The sequence below is a fragment of the Drosophila innubila genome, assembly GCF_004354385.1.
Source record: "Drosophila innubila isolate TH190305 chromosome 2L unlocalized genomic scaffold, UK_Dinn_1.0 4_B_2L, whole genome shotgun sequence".
NCBI classification, from domain to species: Eukaryota; Metazoa; Arthropoda; class Insecta; order Diptera; family Drosophilidae; genus Drosophila; species Drosophila innubila.
This window is the reverse complement of record NW_022995372.1, coordinates 11,121,419-11,146,529: the sequence shown is the minus strand read 5'-3', so window position 1 is coordinate 11,146,529 and position 25,111 is coordinate 11,121,419. Positions and strand designations below refer to the sequence as shown.

Sequence of the window (25,111 nt, the reverse complement as noted above, 5' to 3'; positions counted from 1 at the left end):
CTTAAACATAGATAATTTCTTACATGCCATTCAACAAATCAATAATATGCTATTCCTCTGTCATTTTTCAATGTCTAGAGGGTATAAATAGTTGGAATTAAACATGAAAAACACACTGAACGGATGGCATGCGAAAAAAGTCAATATAAGGAAATTAATTTCTCAGAGGTGGATAAGACGTGGTAGAGATGGTAAGAAGGCGGGGCAAGTTGGATTGGTGACCAAGACATAAAATTCAATTAACCCGCACACACATACACACATGGAGTATCTTGAAAGCACTCGTCAGATTCACTTGAAGGAGTTACTTGGACTTTGGTCGCCATTTCTGCAGCTGCTTGCAACATACATAAAAGCAATTGAAAGAACATGCGAAGAACAATAAAAAGAAATTAAGGTAAAGTAGCTGCAAAGCAGGGGGGCAACAAGCTAAGGATAAAGTGTAGGGCGAAGAAGCAATGAGGAAGGGAAGGGGAAAAAAAGATAGAGGAAGAGGGATAGCAGAATCATTGAATCATTTAATTAGCGTTTAGATTGCGCACAAGGCACACACATACACACACAGAAACATGTGTAGTTTATCGAATGTACATACATGCATATATATATATGTGTGTGTGTGTGGTTGAGCATGTGTGGGTGAGACAACCACAAGCACAAGAAGCATTTTCAATTAGTTGCCGACCAATTTATGCGGCTAACTGCGAAGGGGAGAACCAGGAATGTGTGTGTCTGTGTTTGAGTGAGTGTGCTTTTTTGTATATGTATAGTATGTGTGAAATAAATTCAATGCCTTCGTCACATTTTCACTTTAAGAGGCAACCAGCTAGCCAGACAAACGCCAGCCAGGCAACCAGGCAGCTTCATCTTTAGCAAGGATAAAACCACAAAACCGTCGCAACAACAAAGGCCCAGCGGGCTATATGGCCCAAAAAGGAGGATTTGTGGGGGAGTCAGGTCAGTAGAAGTAGCAGTAGCAGGCAGAGGCAGAGGCAAAGATCCGACAGCAGCAGCAGCAACCGCAACAAGCCAAATAAATGTGCTCGCTTTTCTTTAACCATTTTAATTCTTCACTGGCCTTGGCACAAAGCAGCCGCGGGCATTTAACAAAAAAAAAAATATGTTTAAAATTTATGTTCTCACATATATATATTTACAATGTCTTTAGCATTTTATACGTACATATATACACACAATATACCCAGCACTTTATATAAATATAAAGTTATAACCAAAAAAAAAAGTAATTATTTATCTATACTATGCCCTGAAGAAATGCTTCAAGTGAAACTAATGGAAACAGTAAATGGCCAAGCGAGCATTTGGGTCGTGACAGCAGATACAATAATAATAATATTTTTTTGGTTTAATAAACAAAAAAACTTATACTTTTTCACAATTGTTTTCCCAATTTTAAGCCGATAAAATTATCTAATAACCAATCCAATATTACTTAAGATAATGTATTATTATTATTTTTTCATCATTTGAATATTAAGTTAAAGTAAACATAATGATAGTAAAAAATAAAAAAAATTATGAAATGCATGTAATTACTTTTATCCAAACAGAGCTTTACTTGTAAGGGGTAAATAATATTGCCTTTGCAAATACAACTGTACAAATATTAACTCTTATGGTAGTTGAATAATATATAATATTACCACTTACACGGTGTGGATGCGATTGCAAATCATATGCGATAGTATTATATATGCATAGCCTGGTCAATTTAAATGAAATTGGATTCTGTCCATTCGGCAGCAGAAGCAGCGGCAACATGACATCGAATATCGATGGTTATCGAATAAGGGGGGAGTGAAAATGGGGCTGGTGTTCGCCACTCGTGCCAGTTGAATGACACAAATTTTTATTGCCTTTCAACGTAGTTGCCTTGATGATACGAAGTAAATTAATGTAATGTGGCAAACGAGCTGCTTCTACCCAATAAAAATCACGCAAACTGACCAATTCAGACATGCGGGCATTGGCCAGGCCAAGAACAGGTGGGCAAACAGGTAGCCACAGCATTGTAGATAACCGAACGGACCATGGGACGTGACACAGCCCCAGACAATAATGCATAATAATTATATAATGGAGCTATTACCCGAGAGTTGCAGGCTCAAAATTGGCTACGATGTGTATAAGCCTATAAACCACTGCCACAATTTCCACTTGCTTGATGGACTTTCGATTCGCAAACGCATTGAATTATATGGAGAGATGGGGAAAATAGGAAGCCGAAGAGCTGGGGAATTTTGGTAGAACAACCAACCCAAAACTGTCACAGCAAATATTTCAATGCGCCGGAATCAGTCAAACGTGGCTTGAGAGCGTCCTTCAACGATACACACACACAAGCACACACACACACACATGGCAAAGGACAAGCCAATGGCCCAAGCACGCTAGGCTGGATACAAGTCGAAGAGCCCGATACAGTAAAGCTATTTTAACAAGGGCCACCCCAGAACACAAAATGGTAAGATAGGCAACAACAACAACAACAGCAACAACAACAACAACAACTACAAAACAGTCAAAAGAAAAAGAGACGACAAAAAGGGTGAACAAAAAAGAAAGAGAGCAGGCTCCATTTACGCTTGCTTAGTTCCTTTTAGTATAAAGTTTAAGCTTAATCCAGCATAAAATCAACTGGTAAATTTTTTATGTCGACTGCGCACAGCCGAAAAAAAGGCTGCAAGATTAAAGAGTTAAGCGCTAAAACCCGAACCCAAAATCCCAAACCCTCTTAAAGGAATAAAATGTAAAATAAGGCTCACACGGCGTGTCAGAAACTATTCACATCGATTATCGTAATGACAACCAAAAATAGTAGATGAAATGAGATGAAGGCGTGGCTTAAACCATAAACCAGTTATGATAAGGACGTACTTCGAATCTACATAAGCCGTATATATAACATTATTTATATTTATTTAGTTAAATATATATTTATACTCGCAGAAAGTGTGCTCTGGGCATTGTGCATGGAATGCCAGGTGCGTATTGCTAAAGCGGAAGCACGTCTGTCGACCATTTTGTTTGCTATTTGAAATTAAACCGGATGTGCTTAAATATGCAGCGTTGCCGGACACAGACTCTGACAGTCCAAAGCGTTGACAAGCAGACTTTATCAGTCATATTTAGTATAGTGTAAATCACATCTATTCTATTGAATACATATGCAAAGTATCTAACAACATTTAACAACACTTGTTAGTTCTTGTATAGTAGTTCAATTGTTACTCTCATAATGTTTAATGCTTGGCTGCATTTCTACAGCTGGCGTCATAGTTCACCAGGGCTGCGCAAAAAAATATGTGCAATAAATTATTCATTCAGAATAAGCGCGTTTATCATTTTATTGGCTCGTATCGTATTTTATAACATTAAGTCGAAGATTTGCTAAATGTTTAAATAGATAAGCGGTTCAAAAGAGTCTGCGTAAGTTATACGAATAATAATTGTTATTCTTGATAAAATGGATCTCATAATCTAAAAGTCTTGGAATTTTTTGATAATTAAAGTTAAATTAAGGAAAACAAATAAATATTTTCTGATCTACTCCAACATAAATGTTGTTTTTTTTATTTTAGTCTGTTTATAAAAATAAAAATATGTATCATACATATTAATCGACATTACTTTAAGCTTTGTTTTTTATATAGTCCGAAAATTGAAATTTTTAGAATTATAATTCCACATTTAAAAGTAACTAATAAATCCATCTAGTTCTGTTTAAATTGTTATTGTCATGCATTTTTCACACCATTTTCCGGTTTTGTAGTAAAACTATTCTCGATACGAGTACGTTCGACACTCAGTTAGTTCACATGAATTATTCTCTGTGATTCCGTTCAATATCATCAATCGCTTTCAGTATCCCTTACAATGCCATTTACTGACATTTACTCCCCTTTTGCTCAACTCCCGTCATCTTCCGTCTCGTATCTTGCCTATTGCTCAACACAAGTAAATATAATTCCATTGCGTTGCTTTCAGGCGAATCGTAAAAACACTTTCGACATCGGTGTATATTGATCTATGCAGCTGCTGTTGCTGCAGAGGCACCAAAAAGTTTGTCCTGACATCATTTTGCTTTTGCCTTTGCCTTTTTGCCATTATAAACTGATTTATTGGTTCATTTCCCAGTGCCCAGAGTGGAGTAAGTGCAACAGCCGAAGCTCAAAGTGACCTCTCAGTCAAGGGTTAAAGTTGTTGCTTCGTAGTACTTGCTTGCCTGCCACCTATTTGGCCAGGCCATTTTCAGGGAATCTGGAGGGGGAATGGAGATGAAGTCTGAGAAAAAGGAAGTGTTGTTGGCTACTCTAAATTGGATTTGCCATTACCTCCTGATGATGATGCATGCGACAAGTGACTTCAATTTGCTTCTCTCTTGTGCTGCATATATATTTTTAAGGCATAAGGTGGCACTGTAAAAACACTCGATGAAACTGAAACTTTAAGCTGATAGCAAATCTTTCAATAATTAATATTGTATTCACAAACACACTCACACGCACACACATTAAGGCAGACTCATAAATAAACAACACAGAGCCAGGCAACTGGTAACTTTTTCCACAGCTCACACACACACACACACACACACACACACACACAATCTCTCGCACACACCTGTACACACTGACAGAGCACGTTTTCATTTCCGGCTATAGCACTTACCGTGCATATCCTGGCAACAGCGAACTAGGCAGCATCCTTTGCCCAGCCTAAAATACAGCGCATTGTTAGATTTGTAATTGTTGTTATGCTTGTTGTTTTCATCGTTGTTGTTGTTGCTACTGTTGCCAAAGCTGTGTGCCAACGTCGATACACCAAGCTTTCAGATTTAATTTTAATTAGGTGCTATTGAATTTATAAATTTTTCAACTGCTGTCGCTGGCGCTCGTAAAACTTTTACACCAATCGAAAGTTTTCTGGGAAAATTCGGCTTGGAATTGGGGCTTGGGGTTTTAGGGTTTTGGTTTGGGATTTTAGCTTTAGCACACAAGCAAGCCGTAATCATAGCCTGTTGCCTGACACTAATAACAATAATCGCAAATTATATTTTCATGAATTTTCAACTCGTAATTACTAATATTTTCTATATAGTATTTTTGACGCCGCCATTCGATCGCGCATAATTAAAATTTCTTGTCCAGCGGGAATTATGGCACAGGAAAGGGGAAAAAAGAGAAGGGAAGTAAGTACAATGAATAACAATGTACATTAATTTTGTTTATTAATTGTTTATTTGCGTAGGCTGCATATTCATATTTTGCGGCCCACTTCAAAACAGATTACTTATATTTTATTGATTCGCAATGGGAAAACTAATGAATTTGCATATTTAAGATTTTTATAATTGGCAAGTGCCACTTAATTCAAAAAATATAAATAGTCAGTAGTATAAATTGCCACATATTTAACTCGATTGAAAGCTAGTTAAATAGCTTATAATGTTTTTAAAAAAAAATTTACAAAATGTATCAATTAATCTTTGAATATGAGTTTGAAACTGAATGGTTTAAAGTGTCGTTTTATACAAATTACGATAAAAGGAGTTGATTTAAAGTAAAAATTTGAGATTTAAATTATTGAATTTTCAAAGGGACTCTTACCATCAACATGGAACCATGGCATCGATAGTCGAAAAATAATTAAATTTTCTAAATGAACGAAATTTAAATACAAAAAGAATATAGAGTCCAAATCATGACCAAAATGACATTCCGCTTGAAAGTCGGTAGAGTTTTGCCAAAGTTATGATAGTTCGAAGTTGCTCAAGCCTCTGATTAAGCAATTTTACAAGCTAAAATATTTCTTAATTTTCACATGATTTTTTACAAGAAAATGAAAGGCTTCAGAATCAAGTTTAAAGTGTCGTTTTATACAAACTACGATAAAGGGAGTTGATTGAAAGTAAAAATTTGAGATTTAAATTTTTGAATTTTCAAAATTTCAAAGGGACTCTTACCATCAACATGCAACCATGGCTTCGATAGTCAAAAAATAATAAAATTTTCTAACTGAACAAAATTTGAACACAGAATGAATAAAGAGGCCAAACAATGACCAAAATGGCAATCCGATTGAAAATCGGTTTAGTTTTCATCAAGTTATGACAGTTGGAAGTTTGTTACCTCTTTGACCTAGCAACTTTACCACAGCCGTACAAGCGTTTCGCTTTTCTGTTCTTGAACGATAATTTTTTTTTTTTTAGTTACGGTTTCAGTTCCAATACTAAAACTGAAACGGTTAGTTTCGGCTAACGGTTCCGATACCGGTTACTGTGTTATTCCCTGAATCAAATAAATAATAATTACAATAAATATATCTGAAGATACTTTTTAACAAAGTTACAATAGTTTTCGTTGTCATTTACAAATAAAAATGTTTGAGTAAATCAAATGATATCCTGCAAAAGATTAATCTAAATAAACTAGAATTAAACTACATAGTTAACGAAATTTTAAAAATTATGCATAAGCCATGTTGGCTGCTTATGATCTCCAGTCTAAGCCTACTCCTATGTCTTGCCAATCTGGGTCCAGTAGATTCTCAATCAAGAACTGATGGCGAATTTGAAAATAAGTTACGCCTACGACTGTGGATTAATTGTACAGATCGCAAATACGAATCCACAAATTTAGTGCACTCTCAATATTGGGTAATGGCTAACTATATTCGGGCGAATCACGGTGATTTGCGATGTTTCTCGTCTGTAACCTACACCACACATGCGGACTATCGTTATCTGGACAATGTGGTGCAATTGGTGGATCGCTGGCGATCTCCAATTAGCTTAGCTCTTTATGCACCCGGCTTGGATTTTAAGCCCACTGTCATAGGCATCCTTTGGCTACGAAAATGTGATCCGCAACGTGAATTGATCCAACAGTGGGTTAGTTTTCATATATATTTTAATGTGGATCAAATACCAAGCGATATACCGAGAGAACGAACATTATTGCAATGGCAAGTAAATTGCAAGCAACCGGCGCCATTTTTAAATGTTCCTAAGACCAAACTCTATAGATGGGAAAAAAGACTTGACTATCCCGTGAATGTTGGACGTAATATAGCCAGAAATGCAGCTCTAACTCATTTTGTGCTGGCTTCCGATATTGAGCTTTATCCCTCACCGGGTTTGTCAAATGGATTCCTGCAAATGCTTACTCGTTATCCAGATTTGCTGAAGTCTAGAAAAAAAATTGTTTTTCCCTTAAATATTTTCGAGGTGCACAAAACAATTGCTGTGCCAAATACAAAGCCGAAATTGCAATATCTGCTTGCCAAAGGACACGCTCAGTCCTTTCATATCAGACTATGTGCTTCGTGTCACAATGGACCACGATTACGAGAATGGATCAATGCAATTGATTTATCAAATACTATTAAAGTTTTTCATGTAAGCAAACGGAGTGCGCAATATAATTATTGGGAACCCATCTACATTGGCACAAATAATGATCCTCTCTACGACGAGCGTTTCACTTGGGAGGGCATGTGGGATAAACTAACCCAAGCCTATGCCTTGTGCGTTTTGGACTATGAATTTCATACTCTGGATAATGCTTTTTTAGTTCACAAGCCAGGTATTAAAAAGAGCAACAGAAATTACGCAAGATTGGCAAAGGGCTTACGATCTTATCAGTTCATACAAAGAGAGATTCTTCTTGAGTTCTATGAGAAATATGGAAGGCATGAGAATTGCACTATATAGTGAAAACCGATAATAACGTTCATATACTCAGTGTTTAAAATAAAAATGTATCTTCTAAATTGAATAATTTTCGTTTGATTTTTATTAAAGTTTGAAATGCTTTCTAAATGTAACTTTTATATTAAATTTGAAGTCAGTCGAAGCATTTTTAAGAGAAGATTTTTAAATTGATTCTTTTTAGAGAAAAGACTGATATAATTTTGTTCAGTATGTATTCAAAAATCTTCTTACAGAAAGACTTTCAGAAAGCAGATGCATTGAAATGTAATCTTCCTCAATGCCTTTAATAAAGTTTGATTTAACAACTCCATTTCAAAGCAAACATTTGTTGAAATTCAAAATTAATGGGATTTCGAAACTGAAAATTTTTTAAGAATCATAGTTCAAACCAATTTTTTGCTATACAAAAATTAAATGCATCATGTTGCTCGTATCTTATTTATGTGTATTTTTAACAACAATTTCAACCACATAAAATATTGTAAAATATTTACTGCAAACCTAAATAAATATTGATTATTTGCACTGTTGTGTTTTATATACTGTGGAAGGCGATTGCATTGGATGCAATTGGTAGAGGAATGATGGTAAGGGTGATTGCCACGCGCTGTTTAAACAATTTGTTTGAATTGGTGGAGAGTCATTGGCATAATTGAATATCAATTCATTTTAAATGCGTGCCATGGGCGTAGAACGGATGTTAGGAAATGACTGTTCCCTTTATTCTCTCTTACCGCCATCGATGGTCATTGCAAGCTAAAACCTCAAATTATGGATATAATTGTGAAGTAGAGATAAGGAAGGGGAACTGCAACAGGAGATTCTGTAATATTTATAACATAAATTATTAGCATACAAAATGCAATTGATGCCCTCTAGTGATTAATTAAAATGTTTTACAGCACATATAAATTTATATTGTTTAATGCGCTATATATGTGCAGAAAAGAGCGGAGGAAAAGCTGTGTATAATATAACCAATAATTTGGCGGAGTTCAAGCGCCATTTTTGTGGTCCAGTGCACAGTAAAAACGAAACCGAACTCAAACCCAAAAAACCTAATGTAAATCCAACCAGACGCGGCACAGTCCGACCCAGTTTTAAGGGACATCACAATGACATGGCAACTTGGCGAAACAAAGTGAGACGAAAAGTTTTTGCAAGAGACAAATGACCCTTAAAGTTAAAACTAACAGTGACTAAATGGAGACAAGAGCAAAAAAATTTGTGTGTGCTCATCCTGAGGCAAAAGCAGAAGATGAAGAAGACGAAGAGGAAGAGGAAGCAACAGAAAGAGCAGCTCCATCAGTTGCAAGAACATGAAATCCTTTAATTGCTGCCACCAGTACCCAAGCAACCCAAAGCTTCCATTTATCTTTCAGTCAACTGCTGACGTTACTAGAACTCGCAATGAACTAGGATATTGGATTTGAATGAGTTAACAAAAAGTGCGGAATGGGAAATAGAGAGCAGGAAGTGGGTTTCCAGTTTTGAGGTCCAGATGCTGGCCGCGTGAAATTGCAAAAGAGTTTCACCTGAATGCATGCAGTCAGTGTATTTCCAGATGGCACCCTTAGTACATCTGGGGATTTGAAAAAAGAAAGTATAATACAATGGCATTCTCGTACATAAAGAACGTAATTCCAGTTAAATCTAGTCGAAGTTTTTATACACAACCCTTTGCGAAATAGTAATTATATCAGCTGTTTCTAAGAAACGTTGGCAAAAGTTGGGAATAAATAGATAACAGTTTATGAAAATATTGAGCAATGAGAAAGTGTAATAGGCTATTTCCACGACCATTCACATTTTCCACATTTGCTCACATTTGAATGTGGCTCATATTTGGCTTTCCACGACCAAATGTGAAACTGTTAAGACACCCAAGGAAAATCAGCTGTTTGGCTTCTGTGCACAAATTATAAAAAGCAGACAATAACAACATTTTAATATTTATTATGATATTATAATTGGCGCAAATTTAATGCCTACCGTTTATATTGATGAAAACAGCTGGTTAGGGTAATAATTGCTTTTTTTCACCAGCTTATCGATAAACATCGCGTGTTCGATAAAAAAAAATACTGAAAATCGCCGTGGCGAATGACAAAAAATCGACTCATTCATTATGAATAAGCCAAAATGATCATTCGGATTTTGTACTGAAATGAAGTCCACATTTGGGTGTCGTGGAAATAGGCTATAACATGCATAGTAAAAATTGTACATTTCTTACACTAATTACAAAAATTGGTTCTCAACTCATTTCTAAGTGCGTCATAAACATGAATTCTTAAAAATAAAGACTTACTTAATAAATTATATTTTATTTTAACAAGATATGTCATTTGTTTGTTTGTTCATAAAATGTTCCATTCCTTTGGTTTACTCCAAACGAATCGGAATAATTTAAGAACACATTCAGTATAATTACGTACCGAAGTGTGTGGAACGGAATAACTTTAAAAATATTTAAAAAAAAAAAAAAAGAAAACATGGGGTCATTTTCAATCATCAACAATTGTGCTTAATATGTTTCGTTTACTTTTTTTCTGAGTGTAGATATTCTACGACATCTTTCTAAAATATATCGTCAATTTTTGGATTAAACCAAATGTAAGATTTCATTGTTGAATCATAGAACCGAGTATATAAATTATCCAGAATTCAAGCCTTGGTTAGACTATGAAAAGGTAAGTAAGAATATTACAAGTAGCTCCAACTTTTCGACCGTACCCTAAAGAAAATGGGTATAATAACTACATATAAAAAGTGCAGTAGAATACAATGAGAATGCAAACAAAGGAAACAACAAAAACAATAACATCTAAAAATAAAAAAATTTCAACAATGGGCTGGGAGCAGACGTCAAAGTGAGCGATTGTTGAACCATGTCATGGGGCATCAATGGTAACGAAGTGGCTACTGGACGAGGGCAAATTCCCAAACGCATTCAACACACACAAAAAAGGAGCAACACAATATGAAAACAATAGAAAAAAAGTGGGAAAGGCTATAGTCGAGTTCCCGACCATAGGATACCCGTTACTTATTTCAATATATATAAAAATGTACTTTAACGAAATTACTAATAAATAAAAACTAATAAAAACTACTGCATACTTTTGGGTAATTGTATTGAAATAATAACATTTTTAATAACTTTGGTTAGCTATTACTTCGGTTCTACTTGTCCAATCTTGCTGCGGTTAAGTGAGAGTATAGATAATATTAATAGATAACGTTAGTTACCATAAAAACTTTGTTGTCTTAGAAACTGTTGGTTTGGTGGTTTTTCGCGATTTGTGGGGGCAGAAAGGAACGTTCCAAAAATTTTAAGCAAACTTGAACTGATCCAACGCATTTGGAGTCTGTGGGTGAAAGTTTGGTATCTCTATCTCTTGTAGTCTCTGAGATCTAGTTGCTCACACAGACGGACGGACGGACAGACACACATGGCTATATCGACTCGGCTGTTGGTGCTGATCAAGAATATATATTCTTTATAGGGTCGGAGATGCCTCCGTCTCCCTGTTACATACATTCCAACGAACACAATATACCCTATTTTTTAGTAACGGGTATAAAAATACGAAGCGAAGAGCACTTTGGATTGTAGCAGGAAGGATTATTAAATATGCTTTCAATGAAAATGGCAATGCATTGTGAATAATCCCGAAGCAACAGGAAGCATAATTTTCATTTGATGCCAAGCAAACTGTGGTCATCTCTGACAAACGACTAAAGAAAAACAGATGGAGGGATGGGAAACAAAACTCTCCATCAATTTTCAATTTGCCTATGCAAAGAATGACACTTTATACAGGGATGTCAATCAAAGAGGCGTCTATTGAAAAACGTTAAAAGAAAAGGCGCGACATAAAAAGCCAATGCAAACATGAAGTCAAATCAAAAGGGAACCTAACTCTGCATCTTTAGAGACTATACAGCATCTTAAGAAAATTGTAATTTTGATGTCAAACAGCGATTAAAAGAAACGAGATTACCTTTTGCATATTGCATGAGATGCATTTTCCTCTGTTTGCTTAGCATCTACTTACTCAAGATGTGTGTGAAGGTGTGTGTGTGCGTGTGTGTATTTACCTCATTTGCACTTTGGCTGACTGCTAAAAAAGAAAATGTGCTGTGTCAGGCAGGTGCAACTGATGTCAATGATGACGTTAACAAGTCCAATAACTGCTATGCACCATTTTGCATCCCCATCGATGCAAATAAGAAGCGAATGACACAACCGAAAAGCGACAAATCTGTTGCACAAACATACAGACGGATCGAGGGATTGACTTTCTATCTGACTGAGTGACATAAGCACTCAGCGCATATATATGTATTACATTCATATATATGTAGTATATACTCGTATATTGGTGCAGTTTAGTGACAGCCGCTTTTGGCCAACCGCACTATAGAAAAGCCGCACACGCAAAAATCTGTTAAAATTTCATCATATGGAGAGCAGGAAGCGACCACGGCAATAGGCGCTTAAAAAAGCTAATGGAACGTACTGCAATGACTGTCCAATTGAACACACACACACACCGTATAGTTATACACACACACTTGAATTGAATGTGAGAGTATCAGCCCCCAAGCCAAAAACCGCCCACTTATGCACTCTCCACGTACAATTTCCGGTTGAACACATTTTGTGGTCGGTCGCAAATGCATTTATATTTGAGCAGCGGCAGCTACAACAACATCAACAACAACAGCAACTGCACAATAAAAACAAAAACACCACTAACAACAACGATACAGAAACAGAAACAGAAGCAGACGCTTGGCTCAAAGCTTAAGCCATTTCATTTTTGGTTCGTTGGCGCTTGCAGCATTTGCTATTTTGCGCTGTTCCACACACACACACACACTCACACACAGTTTTTATAACCACAGTGGTAGAGTGGTGGGGTCAGCGGTGAGTAGGGGAGAAGGGGTCGAGTGGGGATCGCAGGAGGTCAACCACAGTGCGCTCATATTTCTTAGAACTCATATAAACACTCACAGAAACTAATAGAAAGCAAGTAAACCGAATAAACATTTTGCTGAAAACTAAATAAAAGCTATCAAGCCATGGAATGCCGAAACTTTTTTTGCCTTATATAATAATAATAAATAATAGAGAAAATATATTAAATAATAATAACAATAAGTATTTGTATTACATGCGATGAATTCTAGAAGTGCAAACAGCATAACATGCTACATTTAAATGTACAATAATTTACAAAACTATTTGGTAAATTGAAAAACTTTTGAATTTGGTCAAATGACAAGCATTTAATTTTATTAAATAAAATGTGTAGTGACTTAATACTAATTGTACAGCAACTACTTATTTGGAAAATTTGTAAATCAGTTGTGTACCTAAAAGGAAGCATTTCGGTTTTATATTTGACAATTAAACAATACTTTGAATGAATTAAAAATGTTTACAAATTGCATATGTAGAATAAACAACTAGTTGTTGAAAAACTACTAATTGGAAAATTGGGAAAACTGATGTTGACAAAAGAAGAACAATTTCGGTTTGATTATATACAGACATTACATAAATTATTATTAAAAATGTTGAGAAATTTGCACAGACGTAAGCACATTTTGTAATTTTTAATATCAATTTGACATGAAACTATTTGTAATTTTAAAAGCATACTTTACTCAAAAATAGCCAACATACAAAATACAAAATACATATTTTAATAACACTTTGCAGCAGAGGTGGGTCTTAAATTAAGCACTTACTGCCAATTATATTTGCATTAAGAATGAGCTTATATAAGATATAGTTTGGTTAAGGTTGACCTGTTTTATTTTAAAAATTATATTTACTGCTGCATTTAAGCAGAATTACTCGGGTATTAAGAGGAAACCAATTAAATAATTATTAAACTTATTTATTAGATTCTGAACAGAATTCTATTCAGTTAAAACTTAAAAAAAGTTTCAAATAATAAAAAATAAAACACGTTAAGAGGTTAAAAAACGTGACAGAGCGTATCTCTTAGTAGAATTACTTTTCTCCACAGTAAAAGCAGATATACTTTATGTGTTTTGGACGCGGCTCGCTGAGAGTGTTCGAGTTGCAAGTTCATTTGTAATTTATTAAACGCAGCTATAAACAAATCGAAAGCGAGTGGCCGCAATGGCAGCATGAATTTCGATTTAAGACTGATCCAGACGAGGCGGATGCGGCGTTGGCAACAGCAAAATGGCAACAACAACAAATGGCAATGGCTTGCCCGAGTCACTAAGTCAGTTGGTCTGGAGCTCCGGACAGCTTTAGCAGTAGCAATGGGATTGTGGAGCGTATTTGTGGGTTGCAGGCACGCACAGTACACTCCTCACCCCACACCACCGCTCCTCATCCTTCTCATGCGTGTCAGCTGTAAAACTTGAACTGGGATTGGTATTGGTATGAGAGCTACACATACATACTAACATAAATAGCATGCGACAGGCTGTGCTACCAATGGACACTAGGCTAATTTACTTCCCATTTGAACCAAACAAACCGAACATCTATGCACATACATGAACGCACAGAAATACAAACACACATACACATACATACATATACATAACGGACGGGAGTGATTTTCTGTGTCATTTGGTTGTAATCGTGTCTGTAGTTTGTTACTTATTACTATGTGAGTGTGCCAAATGGCATACATGAATGTCCATATATGTGCATGTATGTGTGTGTGTGTGTGTGTGTATGCAGTTTGACTTGTCTTAATGGTCATGTTAAACAAATGTTTATCAAGCCATGCAGCTGCTGCAACTGCAACTGCAACGACAACGCCCACTTTCCCCTCCTCTCCCATCCTGTTTAGGCCCATTAGTCATTTTGGCCAGTTGTATTTGTTGTTCTTCTTGTTGCTGTAATACAGTTGGCATTAGCCACTCTACTTGTAGCTACTATAAAATGAGTAATGCCAAATGAAATATGCATAAGCTGCAACAGAAACTGCTAAGGTTAAGGTTAAGCGGTTTGTCAAATGTGAAAGGGCAGCAGAAGAACCACAGGACCGCAAACAACAAGCTTTAAGCTTAAGCCAAACAGCATTATATGCTGCAGCTGAAATATTAGACAAATTTCTTACACAAAGGTAACAGCAACAAGAAGCATACATATATTTTTCTGGTAACACACATACACACACACACACACTGATATAATTACAGAATGATGTGGGCAGATCATAACCTATAATTGGCATATTTGGCAGAATTATGCTATTATAATTTCTAATATATGTTTTCTAGTGTTATTAAATTATTTTGATTACAAAAAAAAAAAATCTTAAAATCAATATTTGTTATTTAATATAATCGAAAACATAATAGGAAATGTAACTTCCCAAAATAACAAAATTTGGCGTACAATCAATTAAGAATAAATTTTTTATTGAAAATTTGACTGAGTTGTAAAAGTCAATTTAGAAAGAAAAAATTAAAAAAATGAAATTTAATAATAATTTACCAAAAAAAAATTCACAAAAATTCTATGCATAATCAATTAAGTAGTCAAATTATGATCAAATTGACACTCCCCGCATATAAGCCTGCTAAGTTTTAGCAAAGTAATAAGAGTTCGAAATCATCAAACCAATTTAAAATTAAAAACAAGTTGAACCATGGTCAAATTGACATGCAGTTAAGTTTTGATAAAAAGATTTAAATTATAAATACTTACATATGCAATAAATGGTTTTTAAAATGTTGAAAGTGAGAATAAATAAACTATTATTAAATGCACAATTATTGAATATAATACTTTAAATATTTAAATTTGTTATTGAATTGTTTAGGCGCATAATTCGCACACAAAAGTACATAATAAAAGACAAAATCGGAAAATTTCACTTACCTATGTTAACCGTTAAGTGATTTCCCATAAATTGTATAAAATACAATGAAATTACCTGAATTTAATAATTTTAAACACACGCATGCATATGGTAATGGTATACTACTTATATTGAAATATGCATTGGTCTGCTTTTAATTTGAACAGCCTGTGTTGTTTTTGCCACCCCCGAAGTAAGAAACACGCACACACAATAAACACATTGTAGCACCTGATGTGCACTTGCAGCGTTTTACGGATTTACATTTTACAACTCAAACACTTGCATTTAACCAGCAGCAATAGCAAATAATAATAATATTAACAATAACACTTGTAGCAGTTAAATGTACAATTACGAAATAAATTTGCCAATTGGGGCAATACGATCATAGCAACATTTTGCAGATTTTATATTCTGGTTATTAAGCATCAAAATAATAGCTGAAATTGCGGATCAAAATATCCTAAATAAGTACACAACTTATTTCAACAAAAAACTTTATATTTATTTACAAAATTTGCATTATTTTTTTTATTTTATTTTATAATTAAGTTCAAGAAAAAAAAAGATCAACTCATAGTGATGACAACTTTTAACAAATTAGAGATGGTAATATATCAGAGTATCAATGCACACCAAATGTAATAGCAAAACATATATACAAACAAATGTATATTTAAAATAAACAGATTTCTGGATAATAGCATTTTTCAAAATTCATAGCAGTTCAACTTAAAAAGTTGCCACGGTTACAAAAGGGCAAAGTTGGCAACAGTGCAACGAATAAAAATATTTATCGAAACAGAAAATCTACCAAATAAAATCTAATGACTGGTATGGTGATCAATTGACATTGATTTAGCTTTGGAATTACTGTTTCGGTTCTCTTGCTATTTTGCTTGTGTATGTGTGCAAATCAAACTTGGGCAAATATGAGCACATTAATATTGCACACGAACGGAAGCTAAATGCTATAAACGAGTGCCAGTTGGCGAGGCAACTCTGCGATTGCCGCTGCGTCTGAAAGGCAAAATTAACAATATGCAAAATTCATGTTAAAATATCGGAAAAATATATTTCTCTCCTGCGCAAGCAATCCTTTCCCATCCATTCGCTTTTGCAGCCCTTTTATTTGGCTGCCTGCGCGCATTCTTTTCGTTTGGATTGGCAACAAAAGAGCGGGAAAGGAGTCGACACCCCGACTGGAGAAATACTCGTTACATACTTTTAAAATATATAAAAGCCATTTATGAGACAACAAAAATGTTATATCATAAATCAGTGGCGGTTTTTTGTGATTTGCGGATTTTTAGAAGTCTGTGTGCCAAATTTTCTGACGGACACGGGTATATCGACTCGGATGCTGATGATGAACAGGAATTTGTATACTTTACGGGCTCAGAGATGTCTCCTTATTATTGCGACATACATTTAAACGAATACAATATACCCTTACACTTATTATTCATGCAACGGGTATAATAACAGCAAAGGAAAGAAGCAAAGTTTCACAGGCGGAAGGATTCGGCTTGGATAGGAGGAGTTTATGTGTGTGTGTGCGAGTGTATGTATGGGTGTGTGGCATTGGCGGCGCTTTCATATGCTCCACGCCAAGCAATAAAAATGTAACTTGTTGTTGTTGTTCCGGTTTATGTTGTTGTTCCCGTTGCTGCTGCTGCTGCTGCTGAATGAATGAATGAATGAAAACGTCGACCCGTCGACGACTCCACGATGATGCGAAATCGAATCTCAAATGCTTTTGCCCGGCAAAGTGAGCGGCTCTCTGTATTAGTGTATGAGCCTGTGTGTGTGTGTGTGTGCGTGTGTCGGTGTGCATATAAAAATACAGTTATCTGTTCTATTTGCACATTTATAAATATTTGTTTGCTTCAGTTCTGCCCATGCACATTACACAGTCCCCGGCCATCTTTTTACATGTGTGTGTGTGTGCGTGTCTGTGTGTACCTTCGTTTTGATTCTGAATGGAAGTTATTGAATGGAGCTTTTTGCCAAGCCGGTTGCCGACCTTTGCCCGCCCTGGAGAATGAACGCTGACACCCAAAACTCTTTCAACACATTATTTCTTTTTTTTCTTTTTTTGGCTTCTCTTTTGTTTAGTTTTCGGTTGAACTCAGTCAGTCAGTGGAACACATTGCCAGAAAATGCCATTTTATTTGAGTTGTTAAGCATAAGTTTGTAGATATCTGTCAAATTTCAAGCAATCGAGTTGCGGAAGTGTATAAAATGAAAAGTATCTTTTAAATATACTTAAAGTCATGTGTCCATTTTGGGGAAGCAAACTCAATGGCAAAAAAGGGTCAAAGGTAAGAAAGGCCCAAAGAGTATGTAGATAATACTTACTGAATGTAAATAATAAATTCAAAATTACAATGGAAATGTGAAATGTGTCTCAAATATACAAAAAAAAGATATGGTATAATTACTTTGAATTAAAGTAGTAATTGTAATAGTAAAGTAAAATAGTGGACAATAATAAAAATAAATATTTATTATAATAATAATATCAAGATTAAGTTCGGGACATAATAAATAATTAATTACTTTTTACATACATTTGTTATGTACTTGTGTATCATAAGATTTGTTATGCTTTTTTCAAATCAGCAGCAATTTGTTTATCAACAGTTTTGTACGAAATAAATGCAAATTCTATCTAAATACATTTAAAATTCTAATTAGATTGATTTATAGAAAAGTCAAGAGGTGTTCTTAGTCAATAGCCTCCGACTTGCCATACCCATCCCTCGGGATTTATTATATGAAACCCAGAGACTTAGGACTAAGCAAACGGTATCCTGGGACTATGCCATTCATTGTTACTATGTCAGCATTAGCTAATTTTATGAAAGAGAGGGAGGGAGAATAGGAGAGAGAGTGAGAGAGGGACACGCCCATTTGGCAGAGCTTTCAAGTTTATGAAATATTGCGGATGTCGAGGAAAGATGCTACGAGTATACTCAGGATTCTGGATGCCGATGCGGATGCTGGATGTGAATGCGGATTCATCGTCATCTCGGGGGGCACGTACTTTGGTTAGCATTTCAGCTCAGCTGTGAAACGCGACAATTTAATTTATTTGGCGCTTTACGGGACCAAAGTCAGCGAATTTACGATTGACATTTGCGTTTAACCTACTTATGCTGATTTGATGGCAGCTCATAAATAAAATTTAAACCAATTGCCGGACACCATCAAAAGCAGTAGGAGCACCCATCAATCTGCAGCTGCTATCAATGTGGGCCATCAGCGGCAATGTTGCCTATGACCCCAGCCCCGTCTTCCCCTCCCACCACCACTGTCATCATCTTCATCATTGTGAGATAGAGAAGGAGAAGTTGAGGCTTGACGTAGTTCTCGGTAATTGAACACTTAGTGGGCCAAGCAATTTGGTTTTAGTACGCCAAGACAAATATTTAAAATCCGGCTGATGCACCACACGCAACTCCTTGACGCACCACACCCACATTCCACAGGCCTGGACAGTCTTCTTCTTCTTCTATTATTTTCCGTGCCACGCCCAACTTTAACCAGCCCAGCTGGTTTGGCAGCGCAAATTTGTCGTGTCAAATGATGCAGAAAGTCGCCGAGGAACCTAGGAATTAAAACGTGAAATGAGTCGTAAGAAAAACAATGAAAAACTCCTCTGCTCGCAATGGAAATGCGGAAAACGTCGCTTGAAAGTTTTTCCAATTGTCTTGGGAGCGTAGGTGACATTCTTGCAATGGGTTGAGATGAGGACACGGAGGAACGACTGGTGTTTGCTGTCCTGGATTGGATTCCAAATGTGTCACTGGGGTGCAATTTGAAAATGAAATTTTCTTAGCAGTTTTTCTTTTTGGTTATATTTTTTTTTTTACATTTGGCATGTGACGCTTCAATGGCTGACCTTGATAAGTTTATGGAACTTTCCTAAATCTATGTATATGCATTTATGCTTCAATATCTAACTGCTTGTATTTGGCAGTAGTCAGAAAATTGTATGAGAAAAGTCGAATCAGAAACCAAGGAAAATTAATAAAATTTGGTTAGGCAGAGTGTTTCAGTTAAAATTGAGTCTTAAGGAAACTAAAATATAGATTTTAGTTATTCGTTTTAACAATCTTTTGAACTACGAATGTGATTGGTAAAGTTTTGTAAGTGTCTGAAACCAAAGCAAACGAATGAAATTTAATTAAAGAAAGTTTTTCAGCTTAAATTGAATATTAAAAGAAAATTTCTCAAAATTTAGAATTAATCTTCAAACTGAAAGAAATTGGTTTAGTAAGCCTCGGTGAACGAGCCAAAGTACGTATAGCAACTTTCCTTTCTGTTCTTTAGCTACAACTTTATATTATTTCTCTACAGCTATTTTAAAAAAAATCTGATAATGGAACCTAATTTTAATTTTAATTTTTCCTAAGTAATTTGTGACCAATTTATGAATATAAGAACAATTTTTCCTAATTTTATTAATTTCTTACCCTAAAAATAAAATAATTTCTTATAAATTTTTAGGTCTAAATTTATATAATTAATTGTATCTTTTCCAAGTTTAAGGTACATCACCTAAAATATAAAAATACTTTTTCAAGTTCTTAATCCACCCTTAAAAAATAAAAATATTTTTTCATCAATTTAAGGCGAATTTTCTCAATTTACACTTTTCTTAGATGTTAAGGTACAAAAACTTGAAAGATTTTTTTTCATTAAGCGGTCTACAGGTGATGACATAAACCCTAACCCCACCAATATAATGAAGAATACAAGCCAAGTAACTGCATTAATTTAAAGCTAACGATGTCATGGAACGAGTATCCACTAGTCGACACTCGAGAAATGAAGAGAAAGTTCCTGCTCTTGCTCTTGGCAACAAGATGGAAGTTGAAAGGCAACAAAATCTATCAGCCAAATCAATCGTCTGCTAAAGACTCAAGTATGGTTCCAGTAATGATAAGGGCGGGTGATAAGGGAGATAGGGTGGTAGTGAGGTATGAGATCTGCTCGCCTAGCTTAACAGTCATGTCAGACTTGTCCTTAGCTTGGTTAAACCTGTTAACGTTAAGTTTCCCTCATTCTGGTGCTTGTTGGTCCATAAATTGACTTCGTCCTGGTAGCAGCTCAGCCGTGCGCACTACTTGACCACACATTGGCGCATTGTCACGCGCGCATCTCCGCTCACCTCCTCCCCCCCACCATTCTCCTTTGCAGTGAAGGGGAAGCCCAACCAGCATATTCATCAATAGAGCAAATGCCACAGAGCAGTCGGTAGGTGTGTGTGTGTGTGTTAAAGTTGGGTTAACAAAAAATCTGTTAAAATAAATCACAACAATTTGTACACTTTCGCCTCGTTGGTCAGTGAACGATGTTGTAGGAGAGACGGTGACAATGATGGCAATGTCGACACATGGCACATGGTATAAGGTATTGGATATAAGGATATGCCAACCAGCAGCCGTTTCTTCAGGCCCAAAGAAAAAGGACAATGTGTGCTTGCCTTGCTTTAGGTTTCTTTTTGGGCTATTAAGTTGTCATTTGGCTGCGGGTGTGCCTCTCTCTTCCTCTTCCTTCCACTCTCTAATTCCCTCTCTCTCTCACTCTCTATCCCTCTACGTGACCTCAGTTCACAGTGTCTCCCAGCATGCGTGGGCTGAACTTATGACAACTTTGATTGCAGTCAATTTATTAGCCAAAGTCCGACCAGGTGGCATGTAGCATGTGGCATGCGGCACGTCGCACATGGCATTTGAAAGTTGGCAGCAGATTGCTGAGCCATTACAAATGCCTGACATAATTGTTTAACGCCATGCTTTTAATTAGCCACGACGCACGGTCGCGGAAAAATACTTTTTGTGTAAAGTAAAAAAAAAGTCAAAAAAAAAACAAAAGAGCATGACAAACGGCGGCAAAGCAGAGCACAGATAGGAAACAAAAAAACCAGCCAGGATATTTGCTTAAAACCCTATTACCATGGTAATCCTTTTGACAAATGAATTTTAACATGCCCTTAAACACACACACACACACACACACACACACACACACACTCATACGTACAGTTCACCTTCTCATACATAGACAGTGACAGCTTTATGTCACTTTTGCCACGGTCATAGACGCCAGCGCGTAAAAGTATGCTATAAAATGTGAATGCTCCCTATTTATGTGTGCATGTGTGTGTGTGTGTGATTGCAACTTCAAGTGTGCGCTCGTGCGCATATGTCTTACTTCACTGTAAGCATAAACAGCACATACGTTTATCGCCACATTTAAGTGGATATCAAGTTAAGTTTAACTCTGATTCGATTCTGTGGCGATTTTTGTGATTTCCCACAAGCGGGGATTTCCACAAAATTATAAATTAAAATAAGCCTATCTTAATATGTAAGCTATGTAAATAAAAAACCCATTTAAATAGATAAAATGGTTATTAACCTTATGGAGTCAAATTAAGATGGCAGATGAAGGGGTCAGTCTTTTTTTTAATGCAGTGCCAGTGTACAGAATAATACCAAATCGAATAGCAATTTCAAGAAAATTTTCTACAATTAATGAAATAGGTCAGGGAGGTCATTGTTTTAATGATTAGCAAGAGGAAAGATCTCGAAGCATGTCAAAATAGGGAAATCAAACAATAAACGCAATTTAAAAGATTTTTGCATCCAATTTGACATATAGTACATCCAGAAATTATAGATCATAATAAAAATAACTTCAAACATATAAGAACACAGATATTATTAAAGAAACTATTATCTTTAGCTCATAACTGATTTCATTTAGAATTAATAAAGTGAATGTTTCTGAGTTCAGGATCTTCCTAATTTAAGGTCAGCTTAATTTCAAGAAAACTCAATACGAAATGTGTTTAAGTTTAGGTGAAGTTATGACATTTCCCATCCGATATATCTTAACGAAAGTGAAAACCGAAACAAGCCATATTTTAATAGTGTGGCAACGACCTGCATCAAATGAGCTTGGCACCACTTATGTCACTTCATTAAAACCACTAATAAATGTTTGAATGCTTGTTTAAACTACGCTTTGAAATCATGAGCATGAGTATATAAGTATACGTATAAATATTTTTTCTCCTTGGCTGGCCTCTATTGCTCTCCCAGAGCGAATATTGAGTAAGCCCAAATGCACACAGCGGGAAGCCAATTTCGGTAGCGTTTTGCACTACCTGTTTCCCCTCAACAGAGTTTTTCTCATGGTCCTTTTTTCTGACGAAAGGCAATAAAATATTCATTTACTTGACATTTGTTGTATTTTCTCTTTTTTTTTAGCTACTCAAGGTGCATCATTCAAGCAAAAAACAAGAAAAAAAATATGGCTTCTACTGGCGCTCCATTCATCGGTTGACACGCACCGTGAACTTTGGCACCCTTCATCAAATATGTAATTTTCAAAAACATTTGGAAATTTCAAATTGAATTTGCCGCACGCTTGAAGTGAAATGCCGCCTGCGAACCGAAAAACTGTATGCAAAGCGTCTTCAAGATTACAGCAGCCCTTCATACTCTGGGTGGTACATAAAAGCTTGAGCTCCAAGCTGGGTGGGATTGGAAACAAGGAAAGGCTCGGTTGGTATATGTGTGTGTAGAAGAAAAAAAGTGTAAGTGACATGAAAGGCACACAAAGCGCAAAAACCTTTAATAACTTTACGCTTTTTGTTTTCAAGTGCACTTGCCAACAGTGTGTGACTGTGTATAAGTGTGTGTGTGTGTGGATGTGTGTGTGTCACGCCCATTCATCAAAAAGCCGCCTTATTCCCTACCCTGAACGCCACACGACAAAAATAAAAGCAAATGCTGCGCAACTTCCGCTTTGAAGTTGTTGCCTCTCAGCTTCTTTAAACTTGCCCCCTCTCTCTCCCACTTGCATTCTCTTTTTTTATACACCTCTGAGTTTTAGGTAGAGTTCTTTAAAATATTTTCATACTGCTCAAACCTCGTTTTGCCCACTTTCTTGATGTGTGTAATTTATGACCTATTTATTGTCAATAAATGCAGCCTCCAAGCGACCATTTTGTGCGCCGCGACTAAATAAAGACAAATGAACCATCACTTTAGTGGGTTGATCGAGTCACACACACACACACACACAAAAACACACACATACATACACTTCCATACACATATATGTATGTGTGTACACTGTTCAGTGTATGCACTCTGCTGAGGTACTCATTAAATCGTCCAACAGCCAAATGGCCTGTCTTTTGTGCTTATAAAACAAATTTATGACCCAATTTTTATACACACAGTTTTTGTGTTCTTATTGCACTTTTAACAAAATTTAGTTTAAGCCATTTTATTTCCAATTTATTAACGTGTTTCTCGTGTATTGGGATAGAGAGTTGCCAAAAATTTTATTTTCATGCGTACGCTCTCCTATAACTAAATCGAAACCATTTTACATAGATTATTCTCTTTGAGTGCTAATATCTATTCAACAAATAAAAAAAAAAAAAATATCTCTTTAATAAAATTTAAAAACTTGGGAAAATTTTGAAGATTGAATTTGTAAATTCAAGTCCGATTAAGTGATTAAGCCTTAATCAGGGTGAAAATTTGCAGTTTAAGACCCGGGAACTGGAATATACCTCAATATAGAAAAGCCCCCAAAAATATAGAAATCCATATTAACATGCTAATTTCCAGAGCGTCTCACACTAAGAGTTCTAGAATAATTCGTTGGACCCTCGCCGATTTGACTTGATCTACAGCAGCTTCTATTTTCCTGTTTCCACTTTCCACCGTCCGAAGAGGTTTACACAAAGTTAAAATATCCCTTTAAACGTTTCGAGCTGCTCAATGCGTGTAAGTAGAAGGGCATCAAATATAATAACGACCACAACAATGCGTGACGTGAATGCAAAAACCCGTTAGGCAAAGGACCTTACGGCTCCTGCATTAGCTGAGTGTGTGTGAGTGTGTATGTGTGTTTGAAATACTTTACATATGTATATCTATATACATATGTGGCAAATCACTTTCTAAATGCAATGCCAATAAAAAAGCATAGCAAAAGTGTTGAAATATATAAATAGATATCCGAGTGAAGCAAAGGGAAAGGGTGCGACAGGGAAGATGAGTCTAAGGAAGGGGTAAACGGGGGATCAACGCCGATATTATTTGTTGGCGCTGACAGAAGCGGGTCGCAGCCTCAGGTCAAATATAGCTAAAAGAGAAATGGACGCGCTACGTGACAATAACAGGCTGACGATTAAAAAGCCCACAACACTTTCATATTGAGTTGGAATGTTATATGAAACTTGCAGCTAAGCCTAATACCATAAACATTTCACTTTGTTAATTAAATTCTTAATTAAAGAAAACTAGCTTTTTCAATATTTGACTTACTATGACTCTCCAGCAATAAAAGTTACCTCTAATATTCAAACAGGTTTACTTATTCAACTCTCTAATTTTCAGCTATTGGATTTCAATAGTGTTACAATAGTGTTGGCTATATATTTGAAATAAAGCATTATAGATGC

General features: G+C 35.9%; 1 protein-coding gene across 1 annotated transcript; it reads left to right on the top strand.

Annotated features, from left to right (window-relative positions):
• The first annotated feature begins 6,490 nt into the window (after positions 1-6,490).
• On the top strand, positions 6,491-7,803 carry LOC117780964 (beta-1,4-glucuronyltransferase 1). Its single transcript, XM_034617665.1, has one exon. The coding sequence runs from the start codon at positions 6,491-6,493 to the stop codon at positions 7,733-7,735; it is 1,245 nt and encodes a 414-aa protein (XP_034473556.1). The 3' UTR covers positions 7,736-7,803.
• The last annotated feature ends 17,308 nt before the right edge of the window (positions 7,804-25,111 follow it).